Below are 12,466 nucleotides of genomic sequence, written 5' to 3'. Positions count from 1 at the left end.
CTGCCTGCAGTTTCTGACTTTGTTGAAACACACCAGAGGATGTTGACCAGGTTCAGGCTGCAGGCCTGTGAAAAATGTTATTTTGTCATTTGACATTTTAGTGAAAGGATGAGACTAAAATGAGATTTCATTCTGCTCCTTCACTATTACCTCACTGAGAATCTTCACAGCTGTCCTCCTCCTCCTTTGCATCATCCTGAAGCAGCTTTAATCGCAAACCACTCACCTCACACGACGAGAGACGTGCCTCCAAATCAAATGTTTCACCGACCTGACACAGATTACACACTGTGCTGAAAGTAAAGCCAACATAACTGAAGTGCTTTATTTTCCATTTATTATCAGGGCAATTTGAATGCATAAAAAAGGATATCTAAAATATACAGAGATAACAGCAGTTGATTAGCAATATAATCAATAAATAAAATAAAAAAATTACCACTATAAACATCATATTTCAAGTTTTGTCTTGTATATGTACACAAACAGCGGGCAGCAGTTTATTGCCCTGTGGAATGAGTCTTTGAGAAATGGGGTTCTGGCGACGAACGACCAACAGCATGTTTGAAATACCAATCTGCCGTCCTTAAAAGTCATCAGGGGGGAGAGGGAGCAGGTCCACCACAAAGGTTAGCTAGTTCCAACTGGATTCTGCTTTTAGCCAAAGCATAAAGAAAGCAAACATGAGCTGTGAAAGTCACATAAAGTAGTTAAAGTGTGGGAGGGGGGAGGGTTGGAGAGTCCTGTTAGTCCTCCGACAGCAGCCTGTGGAAGTGATCCTTCCTCTTCTTCAGCACCTCCCGAAAATCCTCCTGAAAAAACACAACAGGAGATATTCAGACTGAATGATGAAACCAGGGGAGGAAGGACAGCGGATCTGCTGCTGCAGCAGATAACCAGCTGTTTTATTCACCACTGACTCAAAGGTTTACTGGCTTGCACGGACCACCACTGGAAGAACCCGAATTATCGCCCTGCGGTTATATGCTTCTGTGCACCAATCAGGTTCCTCTTACAGTTTACATAAATGTCTGTGACAACATGGATGCTTCACACACATTTTCCTCCCAGGCAGCACAGACCATCTATACAAACAGCACAGCTTCAAGGTAAACACCAAAGATTAGTGTCACCAACTCAGTATCTGACCAAATGTCAGTTATGACGCTGAGTGGTGACCAGAAAAGTGTTTGTGCAAATCATTATGGTGTTACAGTGAAGTTGACCTTTGACCTTTTGGATATAAACCATTATCAGATCATTGTTTTATCCTATTAGACGTGTATGAAATTGTATCATAATTTGTGAATCAATGTTTGAGTTATAGCCAAAAACAAGTTTTGTGAGGTCACAGTGACCTTGACCTTTGGCCACCAAAATTTAATTAGTTAGTAATCAGTAATTATACCAAATTTGAAAAAAAAAAAACCCAATCCCCTAAAAGCATTCCTGATTTTGTATTTGCAAGAATGAGACAGACAAGGTTACGGTGACCTTGACCTTTGACCTATGATCACCGAAAACAATTCAGTTCATCTTTTAGTCCAAGAGGACATGTGCCAAATTAAAAAACATTCCCTCAAGGTGTTCTTGAGATGTCGCGTTTGTGAGAATGGGATGAACAGACAACCTGAGAACATACTGCCTCCAGTCATGGCTATGGCTGGCGTGGAGGCATAATAAAACTGATACCACAGAAACAGTGTTTTTCACACTTCAAACACTCGTCCTCACACAGTGCTGAAACAAGTCTGACAGTAAAACACTTCTTCATACGGATGAAATCTTCTTTATATTTGATACTTCAGCACATTTTTAGTGATGAATTATTTTGTTTTGTTGGAGCTGCTACAATCAGTTTATTAATGGATTAGTCAACAGACAGAAAATGAATCACCAACTGTCTCTGTCCATCCATCAAAAGATGTCCATCACAATACCCTCCAGCACGAGATGATGTCAGTAAATGCCTTTTTATGACTAACAGTCCAAAATGTTCAGATTGCTGTAAAGTGAGACCAAGAGGAGCAACAGATTCTCACATTTTAGAAGCAGGAACCATCACAAGGTGACATCTTGGCCTGAAAACTGACTACAACAATTTATTATTTAACAATCGAGCTGGCAATTCATTTTCTTTTTGTCAACTAATTGTTTAATCAGCTGGACATTGATTATTGGGGGACACTGCTACTTATTTATGCCACAAAACGATCATCTAACAACGAAGCTAGAAACATGACAGACGTACCGCTGCAGACATCTTCTCCATGTAGGGGATGAGTTTCTGGAGTTCTCTGTCCTCCGGCTCCCCAGACCAGCTCTTGATGGGAATAGTGTTCATCAGCTGCAAAAACACAACACACATTTTAGGGCTTTTGCCTTTATTATAGAACTGCAGTAAAGTGACAGGAAAGAGGGTTGAGAGAGAATGCAGCAAAGAGCCACAGGTGGAAATCAAACCAGAGCCGCTGCTGAAGACTCAGCTTATATGGGGCGTATATACTCTAGCAGGTGAGCTAGGTGGCTAGGCTAGTCCCGTACTGATAACTTGTTAATACAATAACTAACCACCAGCCCTGACCATTAAAAGCAATGAAAATGACATAGCATTAGATTTTAAAGTTTCATTAGAAGCACAGTTCTCACATGGTACGGGTATGTGTGGGGTGCGTTGTCCAGAACAACCGTCTTGGCGAGATCCCTCCCGAGAAGGCTGAGATCTTTGATGTAGTGGCCAAGAACACAGGCACAGTCGTCCTGATAAAGACGGTGTCTACAAGAAAAAATATCAATGTTAAAAACAGTTACACTTCTCTCTGTAAATGTGTCAGTATATTTTGAAACCATGCAAACAGTAACCATAGACAGTAAAACACTGGCACACATTTTTACATTTTGCTGACTGGGTTTTGTTTTTATCAGTGGGCCACCATCATCCTTTTGAATTTACTATTTTCATTAACAACATATGGGCACACATTCCTGTAAATAAAGTAGCACATGGCTTCACCAACTCTCTTTGCACTGTCACTTTACTGTCAGTGTACACACCGCCTTCTTTAACCTGCAATAACTGATTTTTGGGCTACTTGGGGGCAACAAGTTGTAAGTTCTCCCCTGAGAGAAATAACTGTCTCTTAAGCTGCTAAATGCACAATGCTCACTAGCTAGTGTTAAACAACATCTGCTGTTTGGTGCCAAGCAGGTAGTATACACTGAGTTTTAAGAGCTTTTTCTCTGAGAACAGCTTCCTGTGGTGGCTTTATAGTGAACCTGAGTGCATTGTTTAGCTGTCCGGTCCACAACTTTACTGTTTTCGTTCACTCTCACCGCTCGTACAGCTTTGTTTTTGACTGCCGCAGACAGCTGTTTGCAGTCAAATGGCTCTAAAGATCCACCGTACATGACCTGCGCTGCACCAAACAGCAGAGACAGCAGAGACGGTTAGTGACTAGCTGGCTTTTTCAGTGAAAACAGCTGCCTACTGCGGCCAAAACAGCGCTACGCTATGAAAGCTGTGAGTCAGAGAGATAAACAATGAGCTAAGACTCACTCACTGATAATTATCTGTGGGTTTATCTGCAAGTGACCTCTTTCGCATTGTTTTCACATTATTTTATACGTTGTTATCACAAAAAAATATAGAATATAGCCAATTTAAATAAGTAGAGAGGTTTGAGGAATGTCTTACGATACAGGCAGCAGCATACATAGTAGTCTGAATTACATGTAGAATTTTATTCACACCTGATTTTACTTTTATTCTAGTTTTCTGTCAATTATTTATTAATCTCTACATATCTTCTTCTACTGACATTAACAACTTGAAGCCAAAAGGAAAAGCTAATCTCTGCTGCCCTCACAATATGACACAATCACATCTGCACTCATAGTACTTCCATCTGGGCATCAGTCAGCTAAATCCTTGACACTATTAAATGAGAAAATCGCAGAGTGACTGACAAATGGTCAAACCACAGACAAACCACGTAACATTTCCAAGCAGTATCCAGAGGTCAGCGTGACAGTCACAGACAGGTCAGCTGCGGGCTAACACTCGCAGGCTGAGTCTAATAAACCTGACGGAATGCACATCTCTGCGGTCATGCGAAGAGTTTATAAAACACAAGTGTAAGCAGATCTTAAGGAGACATACCGAAACAGTTTTCTCTGCGGGTCCAGGATGTCCAGTATCTTCTCGGCGTATTCCTTCTTTGCACATGTGTAAACAAACAGCTGGAACAGAGTACAAACAGCAGCTGGGACCGATTCCACAGAAACCAGGACTGAGCAGGCATCAGGACATCATGAGAACTACATTTACTTTTAATTTTTTTTCCATGCACAAAGAAAAATAAGATAAAAGATGGAAATAAAGCAGCTCAGATGAACTCAATTAAAAAAGGGGGGAAGGTATGAATGAAGTGTCTGTTCAGAGATGGAGTGTATAGGTTCTGAAAATATGGGGCCAATCAGTTCATCAGAGAAGCCTAAAATATTTAAAGTTTCAGTTTTGCAGATTAAAGCATTACCTGATTCACTAAAAACAAACTGAGACTGTAGACGGCACTCATCCAGAGCCAACTGTGCCAATAAACAACCAGACAATTCATTCTATATCAGGTTAACACACTGATTAACACATACCTCATAGATTTTTGCCATGGACTGCAGAAACTCTTTCACATGTGGTCGTAAGATCATGTACACCTGTTGATAAAAGCAGACAGAATAAATTAACAAATTTATACATATTTCGTTTCTATTTCTTATCGAACACTGTCAAACAGATGACAGGATTTTCTTGCAAGTTTCTGCAGCACTGAAACGTAAACACAATAAACCATTTTTTGTCAGTGACTTGAATCACTGATAAGTGAATGAAATAAGAGATGGTAGAGATGACTGCTAGCCACAATGTGCCACCAGTGTGTTCTTGTTAGTTCAGGTATTTCCCCATATTAAGACTAGACTTCCTCACATCTCCTGCTCCCTGTCATCCCTCACAGGGACAAACAAGAGGACAAACACACTCAAGTGAATCATCCATGATGCTTTCGCTCTCTTCACAATGTGGGAACATCTACTTCAGATTCAAAAACATGCAGTGAGTGGTTACCTTGTACTGATGGTCCTGGAAGGCTGTGTTGAAGGTGTATTCCGCTTCCTCAATCACATTCAGAGAGCTGAACATCAGGGTCTCCTCCTGTAGGGACATAAATAAATGTGACTTAGTTTATTTCATTTTTAAAACAAGGGTTGCCAGCGTTGACAGCAATGCGATAAAGGTGCGAACATAAGGCGTTACTGTTTTCTTTAATCGTGTGCTGCTATTTTGTCTCTTCCTGCACCCTGGTCAAGCTGCTGCAGCAACTTCCTGCTGCCACAGTGATGGAAAATAACGACAGCACTGCTCTTCTGACAGCTCAGTTGACAAGTCAGAGGTAATATGTACATTGTCGCAAATATCACCAAAATCCTTCAACTTTGAGCTACCTACGACCCTACAAACTAAGCATACAGGTGCAGCTAATCAGACTGATGTCAGCAGATTACCGCACCGCCAAAGCCTGCAAAGCATTATTTTGGAGTGTGGGAATTGCCACAGACCTGTGGATGAAACTAAGTTGAGGAAGTTTACTACAGTGTTTGCTAAATGGGTTGGAACTGGCCACAGACCTGTCAACACTGGGGAAGACTCAGGTCTAAGGGATTTCAGGAGAGGGATTTTTTAGTTAGTTTCTCAGAGTAAGCAATATTACAAAGATGACTGATTCATCGTTTTTTCTTTTGTTAACCTCACAATCCTCAGTTTTCAACTGAACTTGAAAGTTGTCTCCTACCTCTGCATCATGGTAACAAGCATAAAGTAAATTTCTTTGCATTCATTTGGTTCCCAATCAAGACATTGGTAAGAATTGCTTAATCTTGTTAATATGGACTTCAAAACTGTTTTGAAATGCAAAATAATGGAATTTTAAACATGCAATTAAAAATGTGATTAATTGTGATTAATTAAATTTTAGCGATTAATCATGATTTAAAAATTTAACAGTCTGGCAGCCCTAATTAAAAATCAAGACTCTTCTGATTATGGGTGCATTGGTGACAGTGCAGTATCTGTTTTACCTTGCCTCATGGAGGAATAAGCTGCCACATTGACTCGCCATCATCAACTCCTACTTACATCCAGCACAAATTATCTCACCAAACAAACCAGGTGTGCAACATTTTTGGCAACTGAACTCTGGCATCATCTCAGCCTGAAACAAAAGCTCTTTATGAACTCACACGCCTGTCTCAGTCAGTGTGACAGAGTTAATATGGTCTCCGTAAGAGATCTTAAGCAACAGCAAATAAGCACATCTGAACCAAAAAGGCAAGATTTGAGACAGATGGGGGAAAAAACCACCACTGTGTTTGAGTCTAGCTCAAGAAAACAACATCCAGCTATTGTGAGGCAACAAGTTTATGTCATATTACATCCAGACTCCTGAGGTGCAGCACAGTCAGTTTGAATTTGGGACGGCAGCGTTCTTGCTGACACCTCCAGTTTGGCTCTGGTAATTACACTTCAGCAAAACTATTTTACTGTGCTGTGACAAAATAATCTCAACTGAACAGTCCACTAATAGACTTTTACGAAAGAAACCAAGACCTAATTGACAGTGAGATGCAGTCACAAGACACAACTGTTATGCAGTCTGTAATGGAAATCACAACATAATTTAATATTGATGCCACATCCTCCGTTCATTTTTAATTTACAGCTGGGCTGCAAGCTGCATATGTCCACACAAATTTCCAAACAGCAATTATTTGGAAACATCTGCCACATAATCAAAACCTAATTTAATTTAATAAGCAACATAATAGCAGCTGCACAAGTCAGCTCCCAAAATATCTTTGGAAACAGGCACAGCAAGAACACTCGCTGGCCAATTGGACTGTGGCTTGCTGGATGTTGACTTGGGCTGTGACTGATGTTTCACAAGAACACAGCTACAGACGAGAACCTACTGCTAAAGCAAAGACTGTGGAGAGACCTGCTCTGCCCAGTCGGTGCATGTTTTAGCCGCAGTAGGCTCTTTATCATTCGTACCAGCAACTCAACCACTGCATCATTCAACTAAATTGCACCAACCAAAGGATACCACTCATAATAAGTATCTCTGTTTTGAGAGAAGCTCAGAAAAAATGCTAGGGGATTAAAATTAAGATTAGTTTGTCAAAGTCCAGGTTCCATGTTGGCTTTTCGTGTGTCTGAACTGTTGTCCCCATGTGTATGAGCACGAAGCTCCAGAGGATTAAACTCACCAGGTCGACCACCAGCGTGGCCTCCGGAGTGCTCCTGGTCTTGGGGGGAATGTCTCTGATTTGGGGTCGGGAATGCTGAGACTGGGACGGTATGTTCTTGATGAATGTGGAGCTGGAGAAAGATAATAATGCTCTTATCACTAACGACAGGAGAGTTATGTACACATGGACATGAAACAGGAACATGGCGATAAGCTCTGGCACTGTAGAAATCAATTCATAAAGCAACAGTCACAGAAGAATACTGTATTATTTATTTTAAGTACCACTCTCTGTTGACCTCCGGGATATGCTGGAGTATAAATAACATATCTGGTAGGGGTGTAGGTTTTTAAATTGCCATCAAATTAATGCAAAGGAGAGCATCTGTGAAAGAGGCTTTATACGTACGGATTGAAGATGTCATCCTCCTCCTCTCCAGCCAGAAGGTCAATGGAGCCAAAGCCAAATACACCTTGTTCTGGGCTCATCAATACGCTGTTTCCAGTGCCTGCACGCTTTACATCTGGACAGAAAAAACAAGTACAAGCTGTAAACAAGTCAGGCCTGTTCATTTTTGAGCAACCTGAGAAACGCAATACTTACAGCAGATTTTTCAAACTACACTTATTGTTTCCTGTCTACGGTCAATGTCAATGGGCGCTTTATAATAAGCTTTAAAACGTAATACTAAAGCAGGAAAAAAAAATCAATGTAAAGTTTACATACGGTTTCCTTTCCTAAAATTTTTTAGCTGCACCTGACCACAACATGGATGCAATTTTAGACTCACGTAATGCACACAGCACAACAGCGTGACTCCTTCTCCAAAGCTGTTTACGGAGTCAACAGTTTCTGATGTTTTCAGAAAGGAAAAGCAATGACTCATACTTGATCTGAGTTACAACAGGACACTGAGTCCTCCACCAGTAAAATAAATACCAACTGTCAGCTCACCACATTAGTGGCTGCTGAGCAATTCAACGGGCTCACAATGTTTTTTCTATTTAATGCACCCAGGGTGGGAATTTACCACAAGCCACCAGCAAGGAGCTGGTACATAAGTTTATCCAACCAGGCACTTTCGTCATGAGAAAAGAAAACAATCTTCAAAAGGATGACTTGATATCTCCCAACATTAAAGCACGGAGTACATTTTTACTGCCCCACAGCACATAATTAAATAAAATATCTGGACTCGTATGAGTCTATTTCAGGCCAGTGTATCTAAAACAGAGAAGTGCTGCGATAGTAAGGCTGTACTCACTCTCTTTGGTGGGTGTGAGGAAACGCACGATGGGCGAGTAGATGTTCCTGGCTGTTGTATTGCGAGGAGACACTGGGTCGATTTCTGACAGGACGCGCTCATGATGGCGCATGATGGGCCTGATCGGAGTCTTGAAGGCCAAATCTAGACCGAGAGATGATGATCAGTTAGAAAACACAAGAGGAGGGAACAGTGTGGGGAATTCACATTTGGGAAAAAACATGTTAATATATATGAAAAAGCATCCTTAAGAATAACTGGAAGCTGTCAAACACTATGGCCATTCAAACATGGTGTTGCATCAACAAGTTAGAAAATACTAACGACCAAAGATTTGATTATTTGCACAAAACAAGATCTGAAGACAGAGCCAGTTTCACTTATTGGCCAACGTGTTGAAACTGGAAAATCTTAAATACCTTGGTTCAATTCTGGACTCCCATGTGAGCTTCTCTGGAAATACTGAGTGTATTTTCGAGAAATGCTCACAGGGACTTTATCTTCTTAGGAAACTCAGTGGCCTTGGTGTTAGTCAGCAGATTTTAGAATTAGTGTGCCAAACCATGGTTGAGAGTGTTTTAACTTTTCATCTTCCTGTCTAGTGTTATCACCTTGACTGTACATCCAAGAATAAACTCTCTAGGATTGTGACAATAGCAAGTAAAATAGTTGGCAGGCCACAAAAGCCCTTGACCCAACTCTCTGCAGAAAGGATGAGAAAGAAAACGAGGTGAATCTTAGCAGATAGCTGTCATTATCTCTTCAGTTTGAGCTCTTGGGCTCTGGGAGGCGCTAGAGTCCCTCTGATAACCAAAAATGTCTTTAACAAGTCCTTCATCCTGAGTGCCAGCAGTATCCTTAACTCAATAAAGTGACTGATGAGTTTTAAACCACAGACAGACAATGAGCTGATCTAATGTGTTGAAGTATTTGGTAATGACTTTATGTGCTTGTCTTACTGACTGTCTGCTTTTTACAATGCTGCCTTTTGTGTTTGGTGAGCCAAAGACAAATTTCCACTCCTGGTGGACAATAAAGATCTATTTTATTTGATTCTCTTCTAAACATACCAGTTTCTCGGTCATCAACAGCAATGGCTCTCTTCCTTGCCCGGCCTCGAGGCAGTGGTCGCCTCTTCATTGTGGGAATTTCGTCATCTGAGTGGTGATGGTCACTATCAACAGTCTCTTCAACCTGCACAGTAAATATTAAAAAAGTCATTAATTAAGAACTATAAAGTGTGATTGTCTAGTTGTGTTCAGACCAATGCCCCATGACATTGCACCGTTTCCCAACAGCTGTGGAATAATAAGAGTAACTCACAGTTCTCAATAATGTAATGTGTGAATTTAAAATACATCCAACTATCTGTGTAACTAAAGGAATGCTACAGTTACCTCAATAAGTGTAAGTTGCATGGGCTTTGTGCACATTCTGCATAAAACCTAAGCTGTTGAAAGAGACAAACACCAGCCTCAATACTACCTGGCTGTACTATTATTCAAATGCAAAACAGACTAAAAAATATAAAAAGCTTAACTACGACAAAGCAGAACAGTTTCAGAGTTAAAATGTCTGCAGTAAAGAAAAGCTGCACTCAGTAGTGTCTGTTGCCAATAAGGTACTGGAATTGTGTATCACAGATGTATAGAAAAATAATAATAATAATAATAATAATAATAATAATAATAATAATAGGACCTGTGAACTGCAAGATTATGCATGACCATTTCTTGATGTTTTGCCCATGACCACATCAGTAACAGGGACCTTCTATTTGCTTTATGAAGTCACAGACACTGCCCTGCACTACATGGTGTGTATTATATTTGGCTTGCTTTTTCATTAATTCCCCTACAGTCACTACAAAGAAAATGCCCACATGTGAGCCATAAACAAAATGACTCAAGACAGCAAGCATACATCTCTGGAGTCCTGCACGTAAACATACTGCATGCATGTGTCCTAGTGACCTACTTTTACTGAGACCCTCTCTCATGCAACTAGGCTGTTAAATCCTCTGCTGCAGCAGCAGCAGCAGCATCAGTCCTCTGTCAGACACCACGTCATAGAGCTGCACGTCTGAGCTTTATGTAAAAGCATCACAAGGGAAGACACTAAGGTCTGGTGATGTCTATATGTTGTAGTGTCTACAACAAGGGATGTCTCAATGGACATTACTCAACGTATGCTTTTGTAGACTTAAAGCATCCATTGAGGGATTTGCAACCTAGTGTAGAAAACGACTGGATTGCTGTGTCCACCGCAATCTGCTTTTACAACATAAGGAGAGTCTGTGTGCAATGTTTGTTTTATGCAGATGAAAACACACTCAAATTGAAGTGGCATTTCAAATCACAGACACTGTACATACTGAATACACTATGTTTATTCCATCTTGTGAAGGGCTTGTTGCAGTGAAGTATACTCTCAGTCAAACACTATAAAATGCAAGTCTCCTTCAAAAATGTACATTAAATTTTTGCACAAACCCTACAGGGTGCTATGGATTGTTTTTGGAAGAGACTTGCATTTTGTATTTTTTGACTGATTGTATATTTCACTCATGCAATGAACCCTTCACAAGATGGGATAAATACAGTGGACCTGAAGTATCCACAGAGCACTTGATTGTGACTATTAACAGGACCCAGCGAAGCGTTTACTCTTTTATCTCAATGTTCCCAATGTGTTAAATTTGAGTAATAGAGAGAGGCAACGCAAGATAAAGTGGTGGTGAGACTTTATCCATTATAGTTTGGTGCGTTAATGTCGGTAGATTTTACATAATCTCCTAACGCAACACAATTCAACAGCATCCCAAATCACATTGAATCAAGAGTTCTAACACTTATAAAAACTAATCATCAAAACATGGAGGTAGGATTTACTGCAGTGCTTTTCCTTAGCTGCGCTAGCTTTTAGCTTGTGTACTCAACACACTGTAAACCATGTATATCACCCCTTCTCACAAAATTTAGCGTAAACGTTAGCTAACGTAACGTTAGCAGGTTCGGGTGCCCGTAAAACAATAATTTATTTAACGAACCCAGGAAGTGAGAATAGTTAACGGAAGTAACGTTAAACAGGAACGAAAAGCCACCTATCGTCCAGATTCTGCTTCAACACATCAACGGCTAGCTAACGTTAGCATCGCCGTCTATGGTTTTGTTATGAGAACACTGGCTAGCATAGCTAGCTAACTACCTAGCATCAGAACACAGACGTGATAACTGGTGGTAACGTTATAGCTGTATCTGGTACCTTTACGTTAACTCACAGGATGTTTATTAGTGCGGCTAACATTTGAATAGCTATGAAAACGTTACTAAGTGGGAAAACGATCGTAGCAGCAGGTAATGTTACCTTGGTTTGAAGAGGGTTTTCGGTCCCAGCAGGTAACGTAACGCGCCTAGGTCTCGGCGTCGCTTTGTTGGACCTCTGGCGGTTGCTCCTCGGTGTCTCCGGGCAATAAGCGACGGTTCTTTGAGACCTAAGTCTCATTTTTCTTCTTCAAATGATACTTGTTATCATCCACATAAAAACTCCACTGTGAGTCCGATGCTTTGCTCTTCTTTTTTCCCAGGGTTTGTTGGCGGAGGGTCGGTGTAGCTCCGCCCCGCTCATCGCTGTGTCTTCTCGAATCATTCACTGTGTTTAAATCTGCCGGGGTGCGATAGGTTCAACTCCGCGGACACCCATTTTGGGCGGTGCTTCAGAAAGCTCCAGCTCTAACGTGAGACGGGAGTCACGTTGCAGGGCCGGAGAGGGAAGGACCACCATGTAGATCAACACAGAAACCTCGTTTTTAAGACAATTTCCCCTCAAAATCTCTTTTATTTAAAATACATAAAATGTTGACCTGTAAGTGGAAATACCACTAAATATGCAAGATAAAAT

At 40.9% G+C, this 12,466-nt stretch overlaps 1 protein-coding gene across 1 annotated transcript; it reads right to left on the bottom strand.

The window, feature by feature from the left end:
• Positions 1-300: 300 nt before the first annotated feature.
• Positions 301-12,203, bottom strand: ctdspl3 (CTD (carboxy-terminal domain, RNA polymerase II, polypeptide A) small phosphatase like 3). The gene is made up of 11 exons (XM_033621137.2): positions 11,933-12,203; positions 9,637-9,760; positions 8,567-8,710; positions 7,711-7,825; positions 7,321-7,432; positions 5,123-5,209; positions 4,651-4,713; positions 4,160-4,239; positions 2,650-2,776; positions 2,252-2,347; positions 301-812 (listed from the first exon to the last, which is right to left on the bottom strand). Exons 1-11 carry the CDS (start codon positions 12,068-12,070, stop codon positions 747-749), a joined length of 1,152 nt encoding a protein of 383 aa, XP_033477028.2. The 5' UTR covers positions 12,071-12,203; the 3' UTR covers positions 301-746.
• Positions 12,204-12,466: the final 263 nt, after the last annotated feature.

This window comes from Epinephelus lanceolatus, chromosome 6 (assembly GCF_041903045.1).
Source record: "Epinephelus lanceolatus isolate andai-2023 chromosome 6, ASM4190304v1, whole genome shotgun sequence".
Taxonomy (NCBI): Eukaryota; Metazoa; Chordata; class Actinopteri; order Perciformes; family Serranidae; genus Epinephelus; species Epinephelus lanceolatus.
The sequence above is the reverse complement of the archived record's forward strand: the minus strand, read 5'-3'. Positions and strand labels throughout refer to the sequence as shown.

Bases quoted from the DNA above. Each gene is read 5' to 3' on its own strand.
- ctdspl3 (XM_033621137.2), bottom strand. From the start codon at position 12,070: ATGAGACTTAGGTCTCAAAGAACCGTCGCTTATTGCCCGGAGACACCG. The intron at 7,433-7,710 runs GTACGTATAAAG...ATCTTTCTCCAG, and splicing joins GAGGATGACATCTTCAATCC to CTCCACATTCATCAAGAACA. The intron at 4,714-5,122 runs GTAACCACTCAC...TTTTATCAACAG, and splicing joins TCCAGGACCATCAGTACAAG to GTGTACATGATCTTACGACC.